Source organism: Cydia pomonella, chromosome 26 (genome assembly GCF_033807575.1).
Source record: "Cydia pomonella isolate Wapato2018A chromosome 26, ilCydPomo1, whole genome shotgun sequence".
Taxonomy (NCBI): domain Eukaryota; kingdom Metazoa; phylum Arthropoda; class Insecta; order Lepidoptera; family Tortricidae; genus Cydia; species Cydia pomonella.
The window spans coordinates 6,696,748-6,720,361 of record NC_084728.1 but is presented as its reverse complement, the minus strand read 5'-3'; the positions used below and the strand labels follow the sequence as shown (position 1 = coordinate 6,720,361).

Genomic DNA, 23,614 nt, shown 5'->3' with positions numbered 1-23,614 from the left:
TAAGTCATTAATTATTTTCCGGATATTATTAATTAGTTATTTAGTATAAATTATACATTTTACTTATATTACATAAGACAAAATAAAATTAAATACACGACGAAAAATGCCTGTTACGTTCCATTTCACCCAAAACTAATCAACTTACGCATCGTTTGTCATTAATTGAACACAACAACGCGCTCAAGTCCGTGAATATTTTGATTTGATTCATTATTTTTAGTATAAATACGTAAACTGTGTGCAAAATGAGTGGCCCCAACGGCATGTTGTACGGTGGAGACGAGATCGGTGCTTTAGTGTTCGACCCAGGGCACCACAGCCTGCGAGTAGGTTATGCTCAGGAAGATACTCCGAAAGCCGATATCCCTGCTGTGGTTGGTGTAGGACCGGCTACTCATATCCCGGAGAGCGAGGAGAAAGTACCCGATGGCAATGTTACACAGAGCGGTAAGTATTTTCCGTTACAAAAAGATTAGCCATCATATACTAGCTACAATGATACTGCGGTGCTATTTTGTAGTGCATTAAAAATATAAACATACATCGGGGTTTTCGGTGTGTGATAATTTGAGTAAGAGTAGAGATAAACAAATAGGTTAGTCTGAGGAAACGTCATATTATGCCTAATGAATAACAATACAATTTTATTTACAGTACACTTTCAGTGCATATGTCGAAACTTTAAAGAGCCATATGTACTACGTATGTATGTGTGTGTATGTATGATACACATGCTAATTCGTAATTCGCAACTCATGTCAATTTAAAACACTCCCTTCGTCTTGTTTTAGTTTATCACTACTCATTGCGAATTTCCTATTTTCTGCACTTTTATTGTAAAGAAATATTTCACTACACAAGCCCATAAAGACCCTTTATATCTTTCAAAAACGGAAGAAAATTTGCATTTTACCCACAAGAGTGGCAGAGTAATTTGATGCAAATTTTGAGTTGATTTCTGATGTCAATTCTACTTGCCCACATCAGAAATTAACTCAAAATTTGTATCAAATTAGTACACGACCGAAGGGGGTTGCTACTGTCTGCACTAACTGTATATTTGATTAAATAGTAGATCATAGTACAAAAATTTTAGTGTTTAATTTGCTTTCTTTACTTTCCAAAAAGGCTCCAAATTCTTATATGTGCCCCAGGGCCCCAGCATAATTTAAGACTGCCTTGCTCACATGGGGTGAAATTTGCCCTGTGCCATAGCAAACCTGGTAATCCACCTTTGGTACATAACTTAATACACCTCATATCACATTAAATATCGGAAGATCAGTGCTGGAAGTCCCCTTTAGAAGTTATAAAAGTTAGTTTTTGGTAAATAGACCCACCTGTTGCTATCTTTATTGCACGGTATTATAAATATGTTGCTGTCAAGCTTGCACAGTAACTTTGACAACTGGCATCATGGGCAGGACAGCAAAATAAATAAATATTATAGGACATTATTACACAAATTGACTAAGTCCCACAGTAAGCACAGTAAGCCTTGTGTTGAGGGTACTTAGAAAATGATATATATAATATATTTATTTATATACTGTATCTATAGTTTTTCTTAATCTACGATAACCGATTCTGTGTGCCTTTGGGCAAAGGCCTCCCCCAATCTTCTCCACTCTTCCTCATTTTGCACTAATATATAATATATAAATATTTATAAATACTTAATTACATAGAAAACACCCATGACTCAGGAACAAATATTCATGCTCATCACATGAATAATATCCCTTACCAGGATTTGAACCTGGGACCATCAGCTTCATAGGCAGGGTCACTACCCACTAGGCCAATCCGGTTGTCAATATATTTTTATTATTTATTTATTTATTTAAACTTTATTGCACAAACAAAGAAAAATTGAAAGTGTCTTTACAAATAAAACTATTACCATATTCTATTTCTGTATGTCTGTACTGTTCCATCGTTGCAAAAAATTAATAATGAATTATGGACGTGGGAAGTTTTCCCCACATTAACTTTAATTTCCAATTTCGTAAAAAAAAAAATCATTATAGGAACCAAAGCGGGCGGTGAGCTCCGCCACTATATTGACGTCACTGAACTCCATGTGCCCCGACCGGGCATGGAGGTGCAGACATACATGAAGGACGGACAGGTCGACAACTGGGATCTGTTTGAGAAGATGCTGGACTATTGCTATGCTAAGGTAAGCCTGAATTTGTTCCTTTGCCTGTTAACCAGATAGTGAATTAATCAAGAGTGTAAACTCCAAACAATACATACCTCATAGGTGGCGCTGTTAACTATGTTTTCAGTTTAGCTTTATGTGTATGAAAACTAGACATGCAACGAATATTCGGCCACTATTCGGTATGCGGCCTATTCGGCCATAATTTCACTATTCAGCCGAATACCAAATAGTAGCATAGTTTTCGGCCCGATAACGAATAGTACGATAACACGTAGATAACGGTAAACGAGGGGTAAAAAAAACATACTACAAGTAATTAATTATTAAGATCAGTATAATCTTTCTGGCTACCATTTTATTCATAGATAGTACAGAAACATGAGAAAAAAAATAAAAAAATGATATACGACGAATCTAACGCACCACCAGTCCGCCATGTCAATGATTCAATACGCACGCAGTGCAGAATAAGCGCAATTTCTATCAGACTGCCTACAGCAAGAAACAAGTTGCAACTTGCACAGCGCACGCATGCGCGCGTTCGAATATACTTAATTTTAGGTAAAACTTCTATCCGAATATTCGGCTATTCGGCCGATGGCTCCGCCGGATATTCGTTATTCTGCCAAGCCACTGTTCTTTGCATCTCTAATGAAAACTTTGTCTGTTATTAATTTCAACCCTAAATATTTTCCCTTAAAGTTAATATTGCATGGATCGGCAAACTTTTGGGAAAAGTAACTAGCAGCAATAGAAATTGCCGATATTAGAAATCTTAAAGACCCATATTTACTTCCAAGTTCATTGTCTTCGATATATTTAGCATCAAAGTTGAACAATTTTAACATTTTGAAGTCATTTTAGGCCACTAAACTTTTTCCTCTGGTCATAACTTTTATGTTTATCAGTTTAAAATTTAAATATCTGACCAGTAGGTATGTGAGATCCTTCACAGCAATCGAGTTATGAAAAAAATATTTCTTTACACATTGTATAAAAAAATCATTAAAAAATAGGATTCATTTTTTTTCAAAATCCGGCAGACAAGAATGGAGATTTAAGGACCGATAGCCGTTTGTCTTATAGTTTTACCTGTAGTGCAAATGTAATAGTAACGGCTCAAAACTTGTAAAAAATCAATGAAAACCGCGGGGAGCCCCTTAAAAATAGATTGTGCTATTAGAACAGTTTTGGGCAATATTACTAACAGTCTTTTTTATTAATTCAGGTTATTCGCTCCCCATCCGAACACCACCCAGCACTGTTCACGGAAGCAGTGTGGACCACCCGACCAGCCCGGGAGAAGCTGGCAGAACTACTCTTCGAGAAGTACCAGGCACCAGCTTTCTTCTTAGTAAAGAATGCTGTGCTCTGCGCGTTCGCTAATGGGAAGTCCACGGCGCTGGTGGTAGATGCTGGGGCTAGCCAGACTTCCGCTGTACCGGTTATTGATGGGTGAGTTACATACACCTGTTATGTGTGTTACTACTTTGAAGTTAAACCAGGATCTGTAGAACTATGTTGTATACATAATTAGACGGCAGTTTTAGTTCAGATCGTTGTAGTGGAGTTCCTAGGCTCCTCGAAACCTGATGTTGCCAAGCTGAAAAGTGGTGCCGTTAACCAGCCAACCAGCCCTTGGAATTCTCCCTTACAATTCTAATACATTCGCTATCGAAAAAATCCTAACTTTTTCACAAATCAGACTTATTTGGGTCTTATCATGGTCACTATGAGATGTTGTTAGGTTAGATAATTACGTAATAACTTAAGACAGAAGGTCCCTTAAGTGAAACTGAATAAATGAACTGACTTGGAGCACCCGCAGTTTGCTATTACATTAATCTCACCACTTTATACGGGTGAAGAACTGAGTTGCAAGACTTGTTTTTTTTTACAAGTTATGATTTAGTTGACATGAAACGTATGATTTGATATACCTACACTTTCCTTATAAAGTAGTTCATGCATAAGTACATGTATGTATTGTTATAGATACGCGCTTGTAAACGCAGCTGTCCGCTCACCGATCGGCGGCGACCACCTCGCGGCTCAAGCGAAGCATCTACTCAGCAGTATGCACATACAGATGCTGCCAGTATACAGCATACAGGTATTACATATTATATACACAACTTGCAGGCCGTGGTTTTGGGGTAAAAACTCGCCTCGCCTGACTAGCATTGACATATATCTAAGGAGGGGTCTTACAGACAATAAGAATGGGGCCAGTACAGCGGTGTCACGTGCACGAATTGGAGCCAATCGTGCAGTCTAACGCCACAACGCGATTGTTTTTTTTTTATACTACGTCGGTGGCAAACAAGCATACGGCCTGCCTGATGGTAAGCAGTCTCCGTAGCCTATGTACACCTGCAACTCCAGAGGAGTCATGCGCGTTGCCGACCCTAACCCCACCCCCCTCGTTGAGCTCGCTGTTGATTGGTTGATGAGTTCGCATCACGCGCGGGATTGGTCGCAACTTACATTAGACTGCACGATTGGCTTGAATTCGTGAGTGACACCACTGAACTAGCACTATTCTTAGTGCCCGTAAGGTCCGTTAGTAGTAGTCGCAGACGCAGCTGCAGACCATGGCCGGTAGGCAATACTTACTTGTGTGTAAACGTTAGGACAGAAACAGCGGATGTCATTCCAGATCTAGAGCAGAGCCCAACTGGGGAAGTACCTCCACCTTACAGAAAACAGCAGCCAAATAACACTAGACCCTACTCATAGTGTTGTGTTTCTGCCGGTGAGTAAGGTTGCCAGAGCTCAACGAGGGTGGGAGGGGGTTAGGGTCGGCAACGCGCATGTAACTCCTCTGGAGTTGCAGGCGTACATAGGCTACGGATACTGCTTACCATCAGACAGGCCGTATGCTTGTTTGCCACCGACGTAGTATTAAAAAAAAAAAAAACTGCAGATGGACTGGTAATGGGCCCTTAACACTAAAATTACGTTGCTGTATTATTTTTTCAGACGACGAATCTAACGTCATTAATTATTTACAGAGTAAAGAAGTGATCAGAGAACGCGAGCGGGCCAGATATACCTTAAAGACCCTACCAGCCGGCCTCACACACTCCTGGCAGCAGTACATGCTCAAACGGCAATATGAAGACTTCTGTCACTGCATCGCACAGGTACTGTACTTAAGGTTAATCCTATGTGGAGAAGACCTGCATAATAAATTTATGATATCAATCAATCAATCAATTTATTTATTTATAGACAACAATGGTCCACACAATACAAATTAAATTAACATAGGATTAAAATAGACATTACAATAAAAATTAAATTAAAGTTTTTATAAATTAAATATTAAAATACATCCGTCAATCCGTCAGTACCTATCAATTACTGGCACCTGTACCTACGTGAACACTTATACAGTGATTCAAATAGGGGCAGTCCAGCCGGTCTGCGATCATTGTTAGGACGTTGTTGCGGCTGGCGCGCACTCTGCTGAGCATCGCCGCGCACCGCTTGCGCAGAGTGGCGTAGAAGCAATCGGTGCGCGCTTCCGCGAACATGCTCGATGCACTACAGTGGCGCGGCAGCCGCAACATCACCCTGAACGCGTTATTATATTGGACGCGTAGGGAGTTAAACGACTTTTGAGTGAAATGAGCCCACAGATTGCTAGTGTAGAAGGAAGTACAGTACGCCTTAAAAAGGGTTATTTTTACTATAGTTGAACAACGTGCAAATCTGTGGGCGATCATGTTCGCTCGTGCCGCCAACGACCTACGCTCCCGCTCCATATCTGCGTTATCTTTTAGGTCCTCGGTTAACACATGTCCGAGGTACTTGAACTGTTGAACTCTGCTAAGAGGTACTCCATTAAGGGCAAGAGAGGGAACATGTTGTGGGTCTCTGGGCCCCGCCTTAAACACCATGATTTCGCTCTTAGCAGTGTTATAAATTAGACCATGCTCGGATGCATATTCCTCACATGTCTGCAAAAGTGTTCTGAGGCCACAAACCGATGCGCTCAACAACACCATGTCGTCTGCGTACGATAAATTATTTACACATACATCATCTATGTGGCATCCAACATGATGCTTGCTAAGCGCAACGATTAGTTCATTTACATACAAGTTAAAGAGCAAAGGTGAGGATAGCCCCCCTTGTCTCACCCCGCACTCCAACCTGTATGCGTCCGATAAGCAGTTTGCCCACCTCACATTGTTTTCTTGATGCTTATACCAATAGTACAAGATATTTATAGTATCTACAGGGACATTACTTCTTTTAAGTTTATTCCATAACAGATCATAAGAAACGAGATCGAATGCTTTAGATAAATCTAAAAAACACGCGTAAACTGTTGTATTTCTGTTGGTATAGTATTTAATAGTATGCTTAAGGCTCAAAATAGCGGATTCCGTAGATAAATGCGGGCGAAAGCCAAACTGGTTATCGTGGAGTTCTATATATTTCGCTAATTGCGCATTAAGCAAACTATCGAATACTTTTGCCACAATAGTGGCCAACGAAATCGGCCTGTAGTTAGTCTTGCTAGACGCATCGCCAGTCTTATTTTTAATAATTGGTACAACTATTGTTTTTAACATGTCCTTAGGCATATAAGCATGGGCCAAACATAATGAGTAAAACAGCTAATAACCTCGGCAAATGGGGGCCCGCGTGCTGTAAATGCTCCACACTGAGACCGTCATGGCCGGGGGATTTGCCTTTCGACATATTTTTTATGGCTAGAGCAACCTCTTTTGCCGTGAACCGCGTTACCGGTTCCACGTCACTTGGCGCAGAATTGAAAACCACAGTCGACGGACCCAGAGGGGACTTAACATAAAAATGGTCTCTAAACATATTCGCAACGTCTTTAGCCCCAGACAAGCCCTCGACGCTCACAGGAAGGCTTGGCTTAGTATTCAGCTTATTTGTACACTTCCAGAATGACCTAAAATTATTTTTGGAGTGATGTGTAGCTAGCATATCCATTTTTATTTGGTCTTGGTTGCTCTGACACCACCTAAGACGAGACTTAAAAATTCTTTTACTCGTGATCATGTTATTATAAATTACTCCACTGTTAGGCTGGCCACAGCACAACCAAACCTGAAAGTCTTCTTTAGCCTTTCTATGAGCGTCGCCGACGTGCTTGTTCCACCCCATCACCTTTTTTCTTCGACTACGTCTAGCGGTACACGAATTAGTACAGGTAGCAGCACTACAAAGCGCTGTGATAATGTCTTTATACAAAGTATCTAAAATATGTCTATGACTATAATCATTACACCTGTGATCCCCGCAAGAGATAAGGGCTTCAGGGAAATTGATTAGCCGTAAACTCTCATTACAATATAGTTCATAAGCTGAAATCTGATCTGGTTTCCTTTCGCCCCATTTCACAGTGTTACTGATAATCGTGTTACTAATCGCGACCTTTTCCCTAAGTATGTTAAGGTTACATTCCAACACAAGCGGAAAATGATCGGACCAAAACACGTCCAACTTAACGTAGACATTCACCACCGAGTCAATGGCAGAATCCGTAACGAGACAATGGTCCAGCCACCTCCGCGATCCGTGAGCCTCACTTATAAAAGTGTATAAGCCGGAATGCACACCCAACATTTCCACATCAACACACGTCCACGCGTGATCACGCGAAAAGTCTATCATTTCACTAAAGAACGGTTGACCGGGGTGAGCATTAAAGTCTCCGAGTATGAAAACCGACTCAATGTTATTATTGTTTACGATAGCACTTACCGCACCGAGACAATCCGTGAACTCCGGCAGATTCTCCGAGCAATCCGTAGGCATGTACACGCTCAATATTAGCATCGACCTATTCCCTAACATTACCTTAATAGCACACACGCGCGGGTTATCGCACTTGATCACTGACACGTCGCGAATCGTATCATGACACCGTTATGATTTAAAAACATATAAAATATAAAGATTTTTTTATTCCTGTTCACGTTTTAACTGCTGAAACTAATTGGTTTAAATTCGGTATAGATAGATATGGTTTCAGTCTCGGGGAAGAACATAGGATAATTTTAATCTCAAAAATTATCCATCCCGGGTGTGTAAAGGAAGGTGTAGGTTTGTATGGGGAATCAATAACTGCTGAACCGATTTAGATGAAATCTACATATACATCTTTGATTTAGTTGAAAATGACACTAAACTGGTACCTACTAAGACTTAAACAATTATTATCCTCTGACAGAGACGGAGGTTTTATTGGGAGCCTTGTGAATATCTCCGCTCCGTTGTTTTTGAACTATGCAAACTTTAGAATTTATAGTTTGGCCCAGGACCACAGAATAAATAATGATACTACAATACAAAAATGACACTTCGTACAAAACCGAAGTTTGACAGCGATTCAGGGACAAATCATGCTGTCTCTTTTCGTGATGTGTCAGTGGTGGAGCAATGCTGAGCTGAACGGAGACTAGAATACACGAACGCTCTAGTTATGGAGTGTGGAATTAAGAGGAGTGGCATCTCTTATGGTAGAACAGTTGCAAAAGTGTCCAGCTGTCAGCTATAAATAATAGTTCCAAATCTCTCCAGAGTAGCGCTAGAGTAGCTAAGAACCTAGGCGTTATTGACGGAGTGAATTGCGCTGTCTATGATTTGATTTTTTTGTTCAAGTACTCTAGGTATTGTAGTGCACCTATTTAAAGTTTTTTGATGACACTTTTTGGTACATGGAGATTTTGTTCCTTATCTCCACCTTCCGTAGCTCTAGTGGGTCCCTACTGCCAGGACTGTCTCATTTCAAACGTAGAGAGAATCATACTGTCTTTGTCTTATGCTAGTACTTGCGCCCAAAAGAAAGGGATGAGTATAAATTCCCTCGTTCTTACTGTCTGACAAGTTGTGTTTGGCTGGTGCCTGGCTATAATTTATATAATTGTTGCCTAACAGGTGTCAGAATCAGCATACGACGAGAGGGTAGCGAGTACAATTCCGGGCGTGCACTACGAGTTCCCCGGCGGCTACCACCAGGACTTCGGCGTCGAGAGGTTCAAGATGGCGGAGTGTCTGTTCGAGCAGAGTCTGGGGGCGCCACATTTAGGTACGAGAGGGTACAATCCTGGGCTTGCACTGCGAGTTCCCTAGCGGCTACCATCAGGACTTCGGTGTCACAGTCTAAGAAATAATACAGTCGGTCGACGAGGACAGGGCAACCGTGCGGGGTGCGAGGGGCGGCGGGCGGGAGGGCGGTCCCTGAGTTTCATACACGCCATTGTTCGTATTCAGGGATATGATTTTGAGGGCTGACACGTGTCTTGTAATTATTAATAAATTTGTGCACAGTTAAAATATTGCATACGACATGTGCTAATTGTTTGTTTCAGTGTAAACAAAAATATATCATATGATATCATTATTAAATTCAAAATGGCGGACATGTTTTATAACTTATTTTAAGAAATTACGAGTATTAAGACTTTAAAAAGCAAGAAATAGTTTCTTGCTTCTGTTTGTATTATGTATCATGTAGTATTTGATGTTTTCATTATTTTAGAATGTCTTCGGGGACTTTTAGAAAGTGCCGATTACAAAAATGACATCCATCTTGGAATCCAAGATGGCGGACATTAATTTTTCTTAAAAATCGGTATGGGTGTCATCTCCGAGATTCTTCGGTGTTCCGATTACGAAAATGACGTCCATCTTGCAATCCAAGATGGAGGACATTATTTTTTCTTAAAAATCGATATGGGTGTCATCTCCAAGGTTCCTCGGGATTCCGATGACGAAAATGACATCCATTTTGAAATCCAAGATGGCGGACTAAATTTTTCTTAAAAATCGATATGGGTGTCATCTCCGAGGGTCCTCGGGGTTCCGATTACGAAAATGACGTTCATTTTGGGGGTTCTTGGGGCTGCAGATTTCAAAAATAGAGTCCGTTTTAGAATTAAAAATGGTTGACATCACTGCTACACACATCGACACCCATTTCAAAAAGTGGCGTCCCCCATCTTTATTTTCAAAATAGATGCCATTTTTGAAATCTACACCCCCAAAAACCCATAAAACAACACCCATGACGACTTTTTCAAAAAAGTGATGTCCGCCATCTTTATTTCCAAAATGGACGCTATTTGTAAAATTAGTACACATACATGAAACCTAAAAACATTTCCATCCTCTTTTGGGCAGTTGTGTAAGTCTGTGACAACCCTAGGTAGGTAAGGTGACCTTGAGCGGTGTCGGCATTTACGCAAACATCAAAGGCGTCGGCCCACTGTTACTTTTTACACTGTGTCGGTGTCGAGAGGTTCAAGATGGCGGAGTGTCTGTTCGAGCAGAGTCTTGGGGCGCCACATTTAGGTACGAGAGGGTGTCGGGTACAATCCTGGGCTTGCACTGCGAGTTGCCTAGCGGCTACCATCAGCACTTCGGCGTCGAGAGGTTCAAGATGGCGGAGTGTCTGTTCGAGCAGAGTCTTGGGGCGCCACATTTAGGTACGAGAGGGTAGCGGGTACAATCCTGGGCTTGCACTGCGAGTTGCCTAGCGGCTACCATCAGGACTTCGGCGTCGAGAGGTTCAAGATGGCGGAGTGTCTGTTCGAGCAGAGTCTGGGGGCGCCACATTTAGGTACGAGAGGGTAGCGGGTACAATCCTGGGCTTGCACTGCGAGTTGCCTAGCGGCTACCATCAGGACTTCGGCGTCGAGAGGTTCAAGATGGCGGAGTCTCTGTTCGAACAGATAATACGGTATAATGTCGTATACTTATATGTAGTTAGTTTTTTTAGCATTACAAAGAAGGTAAGTGATCTTGACGTGTCTTTTTATTTAAAAACACTTTTGAAAAAGAGGTCACAGCAAATATGTAACAATTATAAATCATGAACGATTACTTAAGGCGCAGGGTAGGGCAAGGCATTCTCCATACAAACCTTGTGCAAGTTTTATTTAATTTCATTTTTTGCTTGTATATATTGGATATACGCAGAACTTGATGTAGAAAATTTTCTTTATTAAAAAAAAATAAAAATACAAAACTACAAAAGTTAAAAATAAATAATAATACATCAAGCCCAAGCTAACAGGAAAATAAGCATATTTACCAAAAATAATAACTGTAGCGCAAACACAAACGAAGAAAAACGCGCACAAAGTTTGTATGGAAAGAGCTTGCCCTACCCTTCGCCTTAAATTATTTTGCTCGGTAAGTAATATAAACTAATTTTTAAAATTAGTTATTTAATAATTTTCAATGAATGAGGCGAAGCCGAAAATTGTTAATAAAGACGCCACGAGTATTTTTTGACTCAGTTAAACAACCGTTGCATACAATACTTTTTTTACGACCAAGCATTTATGTAATTTGAAATAAAATTGTAAATTTAACAAATATTTTTCATGTCATCTATCACGATTTTGAAGACAGCAAATTTTTAGTTCTTAGGCCATCACTGATTGACAAATGTTACTACTCTGTTAAAGATTTTTTAAATGATATTAATTTATAGCCTATAAAAAAAGATATTATATGACATGTAATAACTGACCTATAGTATAAGTTTCTCGTTCTTGTAATTATTTTGTTAGTTAATTATGTAGGTACTGTTATTAGCTTTAAGTAATATTGTATGCCCCTACGGGGTGTCATGTTCTGACTTGTTCATATATATAACATCTTAATTGAAATGTACATGACTTCATCAATCATCAATGAATAAATGAAATGATATGTGACATTATCTATGAAAAGGGACCTTATTGTCGATGGCGCTTACACCGCACTGCGTCGCGCAGCGTTGTATTTGTATCGGAGCATCGTTTATAACGGCGGAAGCGCCATCGACAATAAGGTCCCTTTTCATAGATAACGTCACATATTTCTTCCGGCGTAGACACTAAATTTTCGTTTTCATCCATTTTAACTTGAAAGACACACTGTTTTTAACACAAAAGTTTTTATTCGACAACCACAAGTACCACATTCAAGAAGTAGCAAAGAATGGAGGGTACGGGCGGGAAAATGAATGAATGAAATAAAAAAAACTCTCAGTAGTGAGAATAACTAAAAGGTTAAAAAAAATAACATCAAGTAAAGTTTGTATTCCTGTATTCATGGCCTTCACTAAATTAAAAAGCTACTTTGTCTTACTCCCTGGAGTGAAGAAAGTCGTACTTAGGCTTGTTCGAGCTGCTGAGGTGAAAAAATATTTTTCATAAATGAGGGCTATGTTTATATGTAGAAGCGGTAGTCCAGTGTGGTGTATATGTGTTTATGGTATTGTATGTTGTCAGCGTGCGCGGCGGCGGCGGCGTGCGACGCGGACGCGCGGCCGGCGCTGTGGGGCGCCGTGGTGGCGTGCGGCGGCGGCGCCAACACGCCCGGCTGGCTCGAGCGCCTCGCCAAGGGTAACCTATACTGTACTCATATTGTCAGCGTGCGGCGGCGGCGCCAACACGCCCGGCTGGCTCGAGCGCCTCGCCAAGGGTAACCTATACTGTACTCATATTGTCAGCGTGCGGCGGCGGCGCCAACACGCCCGGCTGGCTCGAGCGCCTCGCCAAGGGTAACCTATACTGTACTCATATTGTCAGCGTGCGGCGGCGGCGCCAACACGCCCGGCTGGCTCGAGCGCCTCGCCAAGGGTAACCTATACTGTACTCATATTGTCAGCGTGCGGCGGCGGCGCCAACACGCCCGGCTGGCTCGAGCGCCTCGCCAAGGGTAACCTATACTGTACTCATATTGTCAGCGTGCGGCGGCGGCGCCAACACGCCCGGCTGGCTCGAGCGCCTCGCCAAGGGTAACCTATACTGTACTCATATTGTCAGCGTGCGGCGGCGGCGCCAACACGCCCGGCTGGCTCGAGCGCCTCGCCAAGGGTAACCTATACTGTACTCATATTGTCAGCGTGCGGCGGCGGCGCCAACACGCCCGGCTGGCTCGAGCGCCTCGCCAAGGGTAACCTATACTGTACTCATATTGTCAGCGTGCGGCGGCGGCGCCAACACGCCCGGCTGGCTCGAGCGCCTCGCCAAGGGTAACCTATACTGTACTCATATTGTCAGCGTGCGGCGGCGGCGCCAACACGCCCGGCTGGCTCGAGCGCCTCGCCAAGGGTAACCTATACTGTACTCATATTGTCAGCGTGCGGCGGCGGCGCCAACACGCCCGGCTGGCTCGAGCGCCTCGCCAAGGGTAACCTATACTGTACTCATATTGTCAGCGTGCGGCGGCGGCGCCAACACGCCCGGCTGGCTCGAGCGCCTCGCCAAGGGTAACCTATACTGTACTCATATTGTCAGCGTGCGGCGGCGGCGCCAACACGCCCGGCTGGCTCGAGCGCCTCGCCAAGGGTAACCTATACTGTACTCATATTGTCAGCGTGCGGCGGCGGCGCCAACACGCCCGGCTGGCTCGAGCGCCTCGCCAAGGGTAACCTATACTGTACTCATATTGTCAGCGTGCGGCGGCGGCGCCAACACGCCCGGCTGGCTCGAGCGCCTCGCCAAGGGTAACCTATACTGTACTCATATTGTCAGCGTGCGGCGGCGGCGCCAACACGCCCGGCTGGCTCGAGCGCCTCGCCAAGGGTAACCTATACTGTACTCATATTGTCAGCGTGCGGCGGCGGCGCCAACACGCCCGGCTGGCTCGAGCGCCTCGCCAAGGGTAACCTATACTGTACTCATATTGTCAGCGTGCGGCGGCGGCGCCAACACGCCCGGCTGGCTCGAGCGCCTCGCCAAGGGTAACCTATACTGTACTCATATTGTCAGCGTGCGGCGGCGGCGCCAACACGCCCGGCTGGCTCGAGCGCCTCGCCAAGGGTAACCTATACTGTACTCATATTGTCAGCGTGCGGCGGCGGCGCCAACACGCCCGGCTGGCTCGAGCGCCTCGCCAAGGGTAACCTATACTGTACTCATATTGTCAGCGTGCGGCGGCGGCGCCAACACGCCCGGCTGGCTCGAGCGCCTCGCCAAGGGTAACCTATACTGTACTCATATTGTCAGCGTGCGGCGGCGGCGCCAACACGCCCGGCTGGCTCGAGCGCCTCGCCAAGGGTAACCTATACTGTACTCATATTGTCAGCGTGCGGCGGCGGCGCCAACACGCCCGGCTGGCTCGAGCGCCTCGCCAAGGGTAACCTATACTGTACTCATATTGTCAGCGTGCGGCGGCGGCGCCAACACGCCCGGCTGGCTCGAGCGCCTCGCCAAGGGTAACCTATACTGTACTCATATTGTCAGCGTGCGGCGGCGGCGCCAACACGCCCGGCTGGCTCGAGCGCCTCGCCAAGGGTAACCTATACTGTACTCATATTGTCAGCGTGCGGCGGCGGCGCCAACACGCCCGGCTGGCTCGAGCGCCTCGCCAAGGGTAACCTATACTGTACTCATATTGTCAGCGTGCGGCGGCGGCGCCAACACGCCCGGCTGGCTCGAGCGCCTCGCCAAGGGTAACCTATACTGTACTCATATTGTCAGCGTGCGGCGGCGGCGCCAACACGCCCGGCTGGCTCGAGCGCCTCGCCAAGGGTAACCTATACTGTACTCATATTGTCAGCGTGCGGCGGCGGCGCCAACACGCCCGGCTGGCTCGAGCGCCTCGCCAAGGGTAACCTATACTGTACTCATATTGTCAGCGTGCGGCGGCGGCGCCAACACGCCCGGCTGGCTCGAGCGCCTCGCCAAGGGTAACCTATACTGTACTCATATTGTCAGCGTGCGGCGGCGGCGCCAACACGCCCGGCTGGCTCGAGCGCCTCGCCAAGGGTAACCTATACTGTACTCATATTGTCAGCGTGCGGCGGCGGCGCCAACACGCCCGGCTGGCTCGAGCGCCTCGCCAAGGGTAACCTATACTGTACTCATATTGTCAGCGTGCGGCGGCGGCGCCAACACGCCCGGCTGGCTCGAGCGCCTCGCCAAGGGTAACCTATACTGTACTCATATTGTCAGCGTGCGGCGGCGGCGCCAACACGCCCGGCTGGCTCGAGCGCCTCGCCAAGGGTAACCTATACTGTACTCATATTGTCAGCGTGCGGCGGCGGCGCCAACACGCCCGGCTGGCTCGAGCGCCTCGCCAAGGGTAACCTATACTGTACTCATATTGTCAGCGTGCGGCGGCGGCGCCAACACGCCCGGCTGGCTCGAGCGCCTCGCCAAGGGTAACCTATACTGTACTCATATTGTCAGCGTGCGGCGGCGGCGCCAACACGCCCGGCTGGCTCGAGCGCCTCGCCAAGGGTAACCTATACTGTACTCATATTGTCAGCGTGCGGCGGCGGCGCCAACACGCCCGGCTGGCTCGAGCGCCTCGCCAAGGGTAACCTATACTGTACTCATATTGTCAGCGTGCGGCGGCGGCGCCAACACGCCCGGCTGGCTCGAGCGCCTCGCCAAGGGTAACCTATACTGTACTCATATTGTCAGCGTGCGGCGGCGGCGCCAACACGCCCGGCTGGCTCGAGCGCCTCGCCAAGGGTAACCTATACTGTACTCATATTGTCAGCGTGCGGCGGCGGCGCCAACACGCCCGGCTGGCTCGAGCGCCTCGCCAAGGGTAACCTATACTGTACTCATATTGTCAGCGTGCGGCGGCGGCGCCAACACGCCCGGCTGGCTCGAGCGCCTCGCCAAGGGTAACCTATACTGTACTCATATTGTCAGCGTGCGGCGGCGGCGCCAACACGCCCGGCTGGCTCGAGCGCCTCGCCAAGGGTAACCTATACTGTACTCATATTGTCAGCGTGCGGCGGCGGCGCCAACACGCCCGGCTGGCTCGAGCGCCTCGCCAAGGGTAACCTATACTGTACTCATATTGTCAGCGTGCGGCGGCGGCGCCAACACGCCCGGCTGGCTCGAGCGCCTCGCCAAGGGTAACCTATACTGTACTCATATTGTCAGCGTGCGGCGGCGGCGCCAACACGCCCGGCTGGCTCGAGCGCCTCGCCAAGGGTAACCTATACTGTACTCATATTGTCAGCGTGCGGCGGCGGCGCCAACACGCCCGGCTGGCTCGAGCGCCTCGCCAAGGGTAACCTATACTGTACTCATATTGTCAGCGTGCGGCGGCGGCGCCAACACGCCCGGCTGGCTCGAGCGCCTCGCCAAGGGTAACCTATACTGTACTCATATTGTCAGCGTGCGGCGGCGGCGCCAACACGCCCGGCTGGCTCGAGCGCCTCGCCAAGGGTAACCTATACTGTACTCATATTGTCAGCGTGCGGCGGCGGCGCCAACACGCCCGGCTGGCTCGAGCGCCTCGCCAAGGGTAACCTATACTGTACTCATATTGTCAGCGTGCGGCGGCGGCGCCAACACGCCCGGCTGGCTCGAGCGCCTCGCCAAGGGTAACCTATACTGTACTCATATTGTCAGCGTGCGGCGGCGGCGCCAACACGCCCGGCTGGCTCGAGCGCCTCGCCAAGGGTAACCTATACTGTACTCATATTGTCAGCGTGCGGCGGCGGCGCCAACACGCCCGGCTGGCTCGAGCGCCTCGCCAAGGGTAACCTATACTGTACTCATATTGTCAGCGTGCGGCGGCGGCGCCAACACGCCCGGCTGGCTCGAGCGCCTCGCCAAGGGTAACCTATACTGTACTCATATTGTCAGCGTGCGGCGGCGGCGCCAACACGCCCGGCTGGCTCGAGCGCCTCGCCAAGGGTAACCTATACTGTACTCATATTGTCAGCGTGCGGCGGCGGCGCCAACACGCCCGGCTGGCTCGAGCGCCTCGCCAAGGGTAACCTATACTGTACTCATATTGTCAGCGTGCGGCGGCGGCGCCAACACGCCCGGCTGGCTCGAGCGCCTCGCCAAGGGTAACCTATTCTTCAATAAAATGTAAGGAATCGAATGGTACGATTTTCTTTTCTGTTTTTGAAAGACAATTTTTTTTTATCATCTCAATATAATTTTTTAAATTCCACTTTTTTATAATGGATGGCTCATTTTCTATCCATTTAACTAAATTTTGTTATAATATTCAGCATGTGTCAAGTACCCAATTGTGCTGGACTAATATTTTGATGTAACATCTGTGTTAACCATTATTCTAGCAAATATAGAAATACATATATATAGTTGTTAGCTTTGTAGCTGCGCCGCAACGGCTTATCATTTGTCTATTGTTAACTAAAACCGCGCGTGCCACTACCTGCAAAAGAAAGGGTCGTATAATTCTAATTGGCACCTGAGCGCGGGCTAGTCCAACGCTCAAAAAACAGTGTAGGTGTGATCTCCGATAACGCGCCTTTGTTGCGCATATCGAGGACACATTTTAGGCTGGTTCGGTTAGCGTTCGACTCGCTGGCACTCAGTAACCGTATTAGGGACCACACAAGAAATCACAAATTATTTTTCCATTTGTTCATTTTGAATCTTATTTCAGTTACCATAGGAGTTCTAATTAAATAACCGCTTAAAGTTACCCGGCCCTTTTTTTGCAGGTAAGTGGCACGCTCGATATTAGTTAAATAAATCAATAAAATAAAATTAAAAAAGCCTTTATTATTCCAAATCTTGATTACATCATGCAATATTTCGTTATGATAAATTATAGTTTAAATTTCATTTTTCAATAATGAATGCATTTAAACGGAAACGAAAATATATATATATTGTGTTCTAATTAGTTAAAAAATAGACAAAGGATAAGCCGTCGGGGGCCCTACAAAACGAACGACTATACATACATGAATATTCTGTACCGTCCCCAATATACAATCCGTCCGGCAGAGCTGGCGGCGCGCGCGCCGTCCGCGCACCGCCTCAAGTCGCACGCCGCGCCGTCGCCCGCCGAGCGCCGCTTCGCCGCCTGGATCGGTAAGCCCACTACCGAGCCTCGGAAACCGGTTCAATTTACAAACCGTTATGTACTACTACCGAGCCTCGGAAACCGGTTCAATTTACAAACCGTTATGTACTACTACCGAGCCTCGGAAACCGGTTCAATTTACAAACCGTTATGTACTACTACCGAGCCTCGGAAACCGGTTCAATTTACAAACCGTTATGTACTACTACCGAGCCTCGGAAACCGGTTCAATTTACAAACCGTTATGTACTACTACCGAGCCTCGGAAACCGGTTCAATTTACAAACCGTTATGTACTACTACCGTTATTTACTACTTAAAGAACATCACCTATCTCTCCCTTAGTGTTTGAAATACATAGTTATTTTTTACTCTGTGGTTGATATGTTGCTGTTATATGTTGGTATATTTTGGTTTGTGTCTGATATATTTATTATGTATGTTTATGTATGTCTGTTTTATTTTCTTCTACGTGTATGTTTATTGACCTAAATTGTGTATATGAAAGTAGGCTTCACAACGTTTTTATTTGCAACACCTACTCTTTTTGATTAATTGTTTTTGTTTCCGCTACCCAAAGGTTGTCTGGAAGAGATCGCTCTTTAGCGATAAGACCGCCTGTTGTCTGCCTCTATCATACCATATGTCTGTATCTTTTACTGAGGTGTGCCAATAAAGAGTATTCTATCTATGTACTTGGCGCAAAACCTTCTAATTTCGATTTCGTACGTAAAACCCTTATTTTTAAACAGATTTTTAGGAGAACATTTCTATTAAGTTCTTGTCAGATTAACCGGTTTAGAACAATAAAAACCGGTTTCTTACGCGGCACACCACGAGGCTGGGTGACCGTCTCGTCGCTCGTCGAATAAACCGGTTTATTTAGGTTGCAACAAAGTTCTTAAAACGTTTGCTTTCTTATGAGAGTTCGGAGTAAAGCGAAAATAAACCGGTATTTACTGGTATTTTTAAAACCAGGTCCGAGCCTGGCGCTCTACTACCCGTTCGCTACAAGTTGGCCATTACCTCCCGGCCCACTTCCCCGCATCTCCCCCTCTGACGTCTTATCCACTCGGCTACCACAGCTATACGACTACTTTTATTACTTATACATGTAATGAAATATTTTTTTTTTTTTTATTAAAAACTGATGGGCGATTGGCCTTAGTCACACCTGATGGAAAGTGAAGACAGGGCCTAAGATGGAGCTCACCGGTTCAGTAGTAGCCTATTCACTGTTGCTTTAAAGAGACCGAGGTCGTATTTATCAGGGAATACAGATGGCGGGAGCGCATTCCATTCTTTAGCCATCCGTACCAAAAAGACTTAATTTCTTGTCTTTTAATTATTTATATAAGAATTCAAGACTTGGAGACCCTTTACATCTCTAAGGATAATTTTATGATTTTTTTTATTATATTTTATCTCTGGCACTTAGAGACATACATCTCTAAAGAATTTTATTATTTGTTGTTTTTTTTTTATCATAGTTTTTTTTTTTATGTAATTCAGCATTTAGAGACTGTAAACATCTCTAATAAAGTATATATTATTTCATTGATTCCATATTTGTAATTGTATTTTGTTATTTTATTGTTTGTAAAAAATTTACTTGTATAATTGCCTCTGTGGCCTATTTACTGAATATATGTTTGATTCGATTCAATTTGAATCACATGTCCACGCTAAAAAACACTCTTAATAACTTCCTTCCTGGGCTAAAAAATACTCTAAAATATATTTCCAATTATCAAATTAACAAAACACGCATCAAAAAAAAACCGGTCAAGTGCGAGTTCGTTTTACTCGCGCACCGAGGGTTCCGTACAAACTTTGAATTGTCTCGTGTAAATATAATGGCGAAAGACTTTTGAACAGAAGTACCTATACTTATTATAATTGTCTACAGCGCCATCTATCGGCAAGTAGTCTAACTAATTTCCATTGTTAATAAAAATAAAATAACAAAATAATACTTTCAATGTGTCTGGGTTAGTGTTGTTCATACCTATTCCAAATTTAAAATCAATAGTGGTTCTCGAGGTATTTAGCGTTGTGACAGACGGACGAACGGACAGAGTCGCACCTAAGGGTTTCTTTTGTACCTTTTTGGTACGGAACCCTAAAAACGAGTTTTACAAAATCGTATACACATTTTTATTGTCACAGGCGGGTCCATCCTAGCATCCATCGGCTCGTTCCAACAGATGTGGATATCATCACAAGAATACGACGAGGGCGGCAAGGGGCAGCTCGAGAGGAAGTGCCCCTAGGAACTGATCTACAGTCGCTCCATGTAGGTTAGGGTAGAGCTCGCTGATTATTAAGTATTTGATTAAATTAAGTAATGCGGTGTCCAGACGGGACAATGGGGTTGGCTGGTTGAAGTTATGGAGTGTGGATTAAAAGGAAAGAAATCTCTTATGGTAGAACTGTTGCAAAACTGTCCAGCTGTGAGCTATAAATAATAGTTCCAAATCTCTCCATAGCAGCGCTAGAGTAGCTAAGAACCTAGGCGTTATAGAAGGAAGTGAAGTGCGCTGTCTATGATTAGATTTTTTTGTTCAAGTACTCTAGGTATTGTAGCGCCACCTATTTAAGGTTTTTTGATGACACTTTTTGGTATATGGAGATTTCTTTCCTTACCTCCACATTCCATAGGTTGAAGTATTTTCCAGGTGGCGCTACCATGGGATTTATCTGTCAATTCTATCAAATTCTTTATATGAGGAGGAGCTAGTTTTGTTCTTAAAGGCTTCTAGCCCTTAAGAACAAAACTAGTGACAGATAACTTCTGCTAGCGCCATCTAACTATCTTTGACAATGCCAACCCCAATTTTGCGCACAATCTGATAAATTGACAATTTGATAAAGACGTGTGGACGCAAAAATTAAATCGGCGAGCCGTAAGAAAGTGGGATCGGCGCCCACTTAATTATGGCTCGCCAATCCAACTTTTTACATTGTAAGACTGTGTCCGATCAGGAGGTGCGGAAGCAAGAATGACCATTTTTTAAATTATGAGCGCGCGAATGTCACTATAAATCTAAAATTGGTGATTAAATTGTGTATTGTGGACGCTTAATGAGACTTGACGCCAATTTCATTTCTGATCAAATTGTCGATTTCATTGTCTCGTCTGAACAGAAATACTAGACCCGATTGAGACTACTTATGTATGTGAATTTGTAGAATAAATGGAATAGCTGTCTTGAAGTTTATGAGGTGTAATGAGTTCGCTGAATATTATGTACATAAAATTATTAGACATGTGTACCGTCGAGTTAAAACATCTTTACAAACTAACATTCAAAATAGTACATTACGATACAAGTGCGAAAAATAGGAAATTGGAAACGAGTGGCGATAAATTAAAACACGACCGAAGGGAGTGTTTTAAATCGACACGAGTTGCGAATTACCTATTCGCACGTGTATCGTACGTTTTTCAGTACATATGGCCCTTTAAATGTTCGTTGTAAAATATTTTTACGGTACATATGGTGCTACTTTTTCACCGCACTAGTGCGATAATTAGCATACGTTACTGTGTCGAACATTTAAAGGGCAATATGTACTGAAAAACGTTGTACGATACACGTGCGAATAGGTAATTCGCAACTCGTGTCGATTTAAAACACTCCCTTCGGTCGTTTCTTAATTTATCGCCACTCGTTACGAATTTTCTATTTTTCGCACTTGTACGTAAATAACTATATTGAATGAATGTGTTTTATGCCTGAAATAAAGTTTTTAATCAATTCCTTACTCGTTTTCATTACGATACAAAACCTTAAATAATCTAACGGAGACCGACCACGCTAGGTTTCCATGCCAAGTGCTGAAGACTCGCGTTCCATATAATAAGAAGCGTGCATAAACTATAGGGCGCAGCACAGGAGCCCCCTGTTTATTGGCGCGAAGCATTAATGTCAAGTTTAAGCTTCCAATTTAGCCCACAAGATGGCAGAACCTACAATGCACAATAAAACGTACATGAACTATAGGGAGCGTGCATGAACTGTAGGAGGCAGCACAGGAGCCGTCAGATTTTTGCGCGAGGCGTAAATGTGATGTTTATTGTTCCGATGTAGCCCACAAGATGGCAGCACTTACTATGCACAAGAAAACACGTGACGTGTACATGTTTATGGTTCTGATTCAGGCCACAAGATGGCAGACCCTCCAAAGCGCACGGTCCCTATAGAAGGCACCGCTTGCTTTGTCGTGAAGTGTCAACGTAGTTTCCGATTCAGGCCACAAGATGGCAGACCCTCCATCGCACACGGCCCCTACAGATTTTCGTACATTGACCCCCCCTGTTGACATCTTTGCACTCATATTTTCGCATTATTAGAGTCAAACCAAAGAGAATTTGAAATAGAGGTGGATTGTCAAAGAAAACTTTGTAGCCAACTATATTTACTGCCATCTTTCGACACATGATTAAAACTTAGAACGCCATTTGACGTTGATCCTTATTTTTTCACTGATATGAGTTAAATTTATAAAAAGTGGCGCCATCTAATACATCAAAGGTCAAAGGTATAGCATCGTTTCCAGCGATGGCGACATAACCTTTCGGTTATGCCCAGCAAGATGGCGCCACTTTTTGATATTTAACACTTAGGGGGCGTGCATGAACTGTAGGAGGCAGCACAGGAGCCGTCAGATTTTTGGCGCGACGCGTAAATGTGATGTTTATTGTTCCGATGTAGCCCACAAGATGGCAGAACCTACTATGCACAAGAAAACACGTGACGTGTAAATGTACATGTTTATGATTCCGATTGAGGCCACAAGATGGCAGACCCTCCAACGCGCACGGTCCCTATAAGGGCTAAGTCAAATGGCGTCCTAAAAAGTTTTAATCATGTGTCGAAAGATGGCAGTTAGGTACGCGGCTTCAAAGTTTTCATTGACAATCCACCTGTTTCAAATTCTCTTTGGTCAAACCAAGTTTGTAGCGATTTTGATAGCCCAGACGGTGCACGGGTTATTTTAAACGTCAAATTTCAATGAAATTATGACGTTTACTCGACACTTGCACCGTCTGGGCCATCAAAATCGCTGCCAACTTATCTTGGTCTGACTTCTATTGCTGTCACGCTCGCACAGTGACAATGACAAATGGTATCATGGGCGGGATAGAAATATAATTATGCGAGTGCAATAGGGACCGTGCGCGTTGGAGGGTCTGCCATCTTTTGGCCCGAATCGGAACCATAAACATGTACATTTACACGTCACGTGTTTTCTTGTGCATAGTAGGTTCTGCCATCTTGTGGGCTACATCGGAACAATAAACTGAATAAACATCACATTTACGCCTCGCGCCAAAAATCTGACGGCTCCTGTGCTGCCTCCTACAGTTCATGCACGCTCCCTATAGAAGTGTTCATATTGTTTAATAGTTGTATGTAGTCTATTAGTTAGTGGTAATTTGTATTTCTTTGCAGATCGGACACTCCACCGAACACTGTCTATGACCGTAATATGATAAGATTCATATACTAGCCGTGTCTTATCCAACTTCGACATTGGCAGGACATCAACACCTTGATGGAGCCATAACACGAAAAATTGGTTGATTGAGTGCAATAGAGATAGCAACAGGCGGAAATCTATATTGAAAGC

At 44.7% G+C, this 23,614-nt stretch overlaps 1 protein-coding gene across 1 annotated transcript; it reads left to right on the top strand.

Moving 5' to 3' along the window:
• Positions 1 to 36: 36 nt before the first annotated feature.
• LOC133532208 (actin-like protein 6A) lies at positions 37 to 21,745 on the top strand. Its single transcript, XM_061870775.1, has 9 exons — positions 37 to 450; positions 2,034 to 2,185; positions 3,399 to 3,625; positions 4,166 to 4,283; positions 5,185 to 5,316; positions 9,098 to 9,248; positions 12,445 to 12,558; positions 17,899 to 17,985; positions 20,147 to 21,745. The coding sequence occupies exons 1-9, from the start codon at positions 249 to 251 to the stop codon at positions 20,248 to 20,250; spliced, it is 1,287 nt and encodes a 428-aa protein (XP_061726759.1). The 5' UTR covers positions 37 to 248; the 3' UTR covers positions 20,251 to 21,745.
• Positions 21,746 to 23,614: the final 1,869 nt, after the last annotated feature.

Excerpts from the sequence above, each read along its gene's own strand:
- LOC133532208 (XM_061870775.1), top strand. The coding sequence starts at position 249 with ATGAGTGGCCCCAACGGCATGTTGTACGGTGGAGACGAGATCGGTGCT. Across the intron at positions 451-2,033 it reads TGGCAATGTTACACAGAGCG|GAACCAAAGCGGGCGGTGAG; the intron begins GTAAGTATTTTC and ends AAATCATTATAG. Across the intron at positions 3,626-4,165 it reads GCTGTACCGGTTATTGATGG|ATACGCGCTTGTAAACGCAG; the intron begins GTGAGTTACATA and ends GTATTGTTATAG.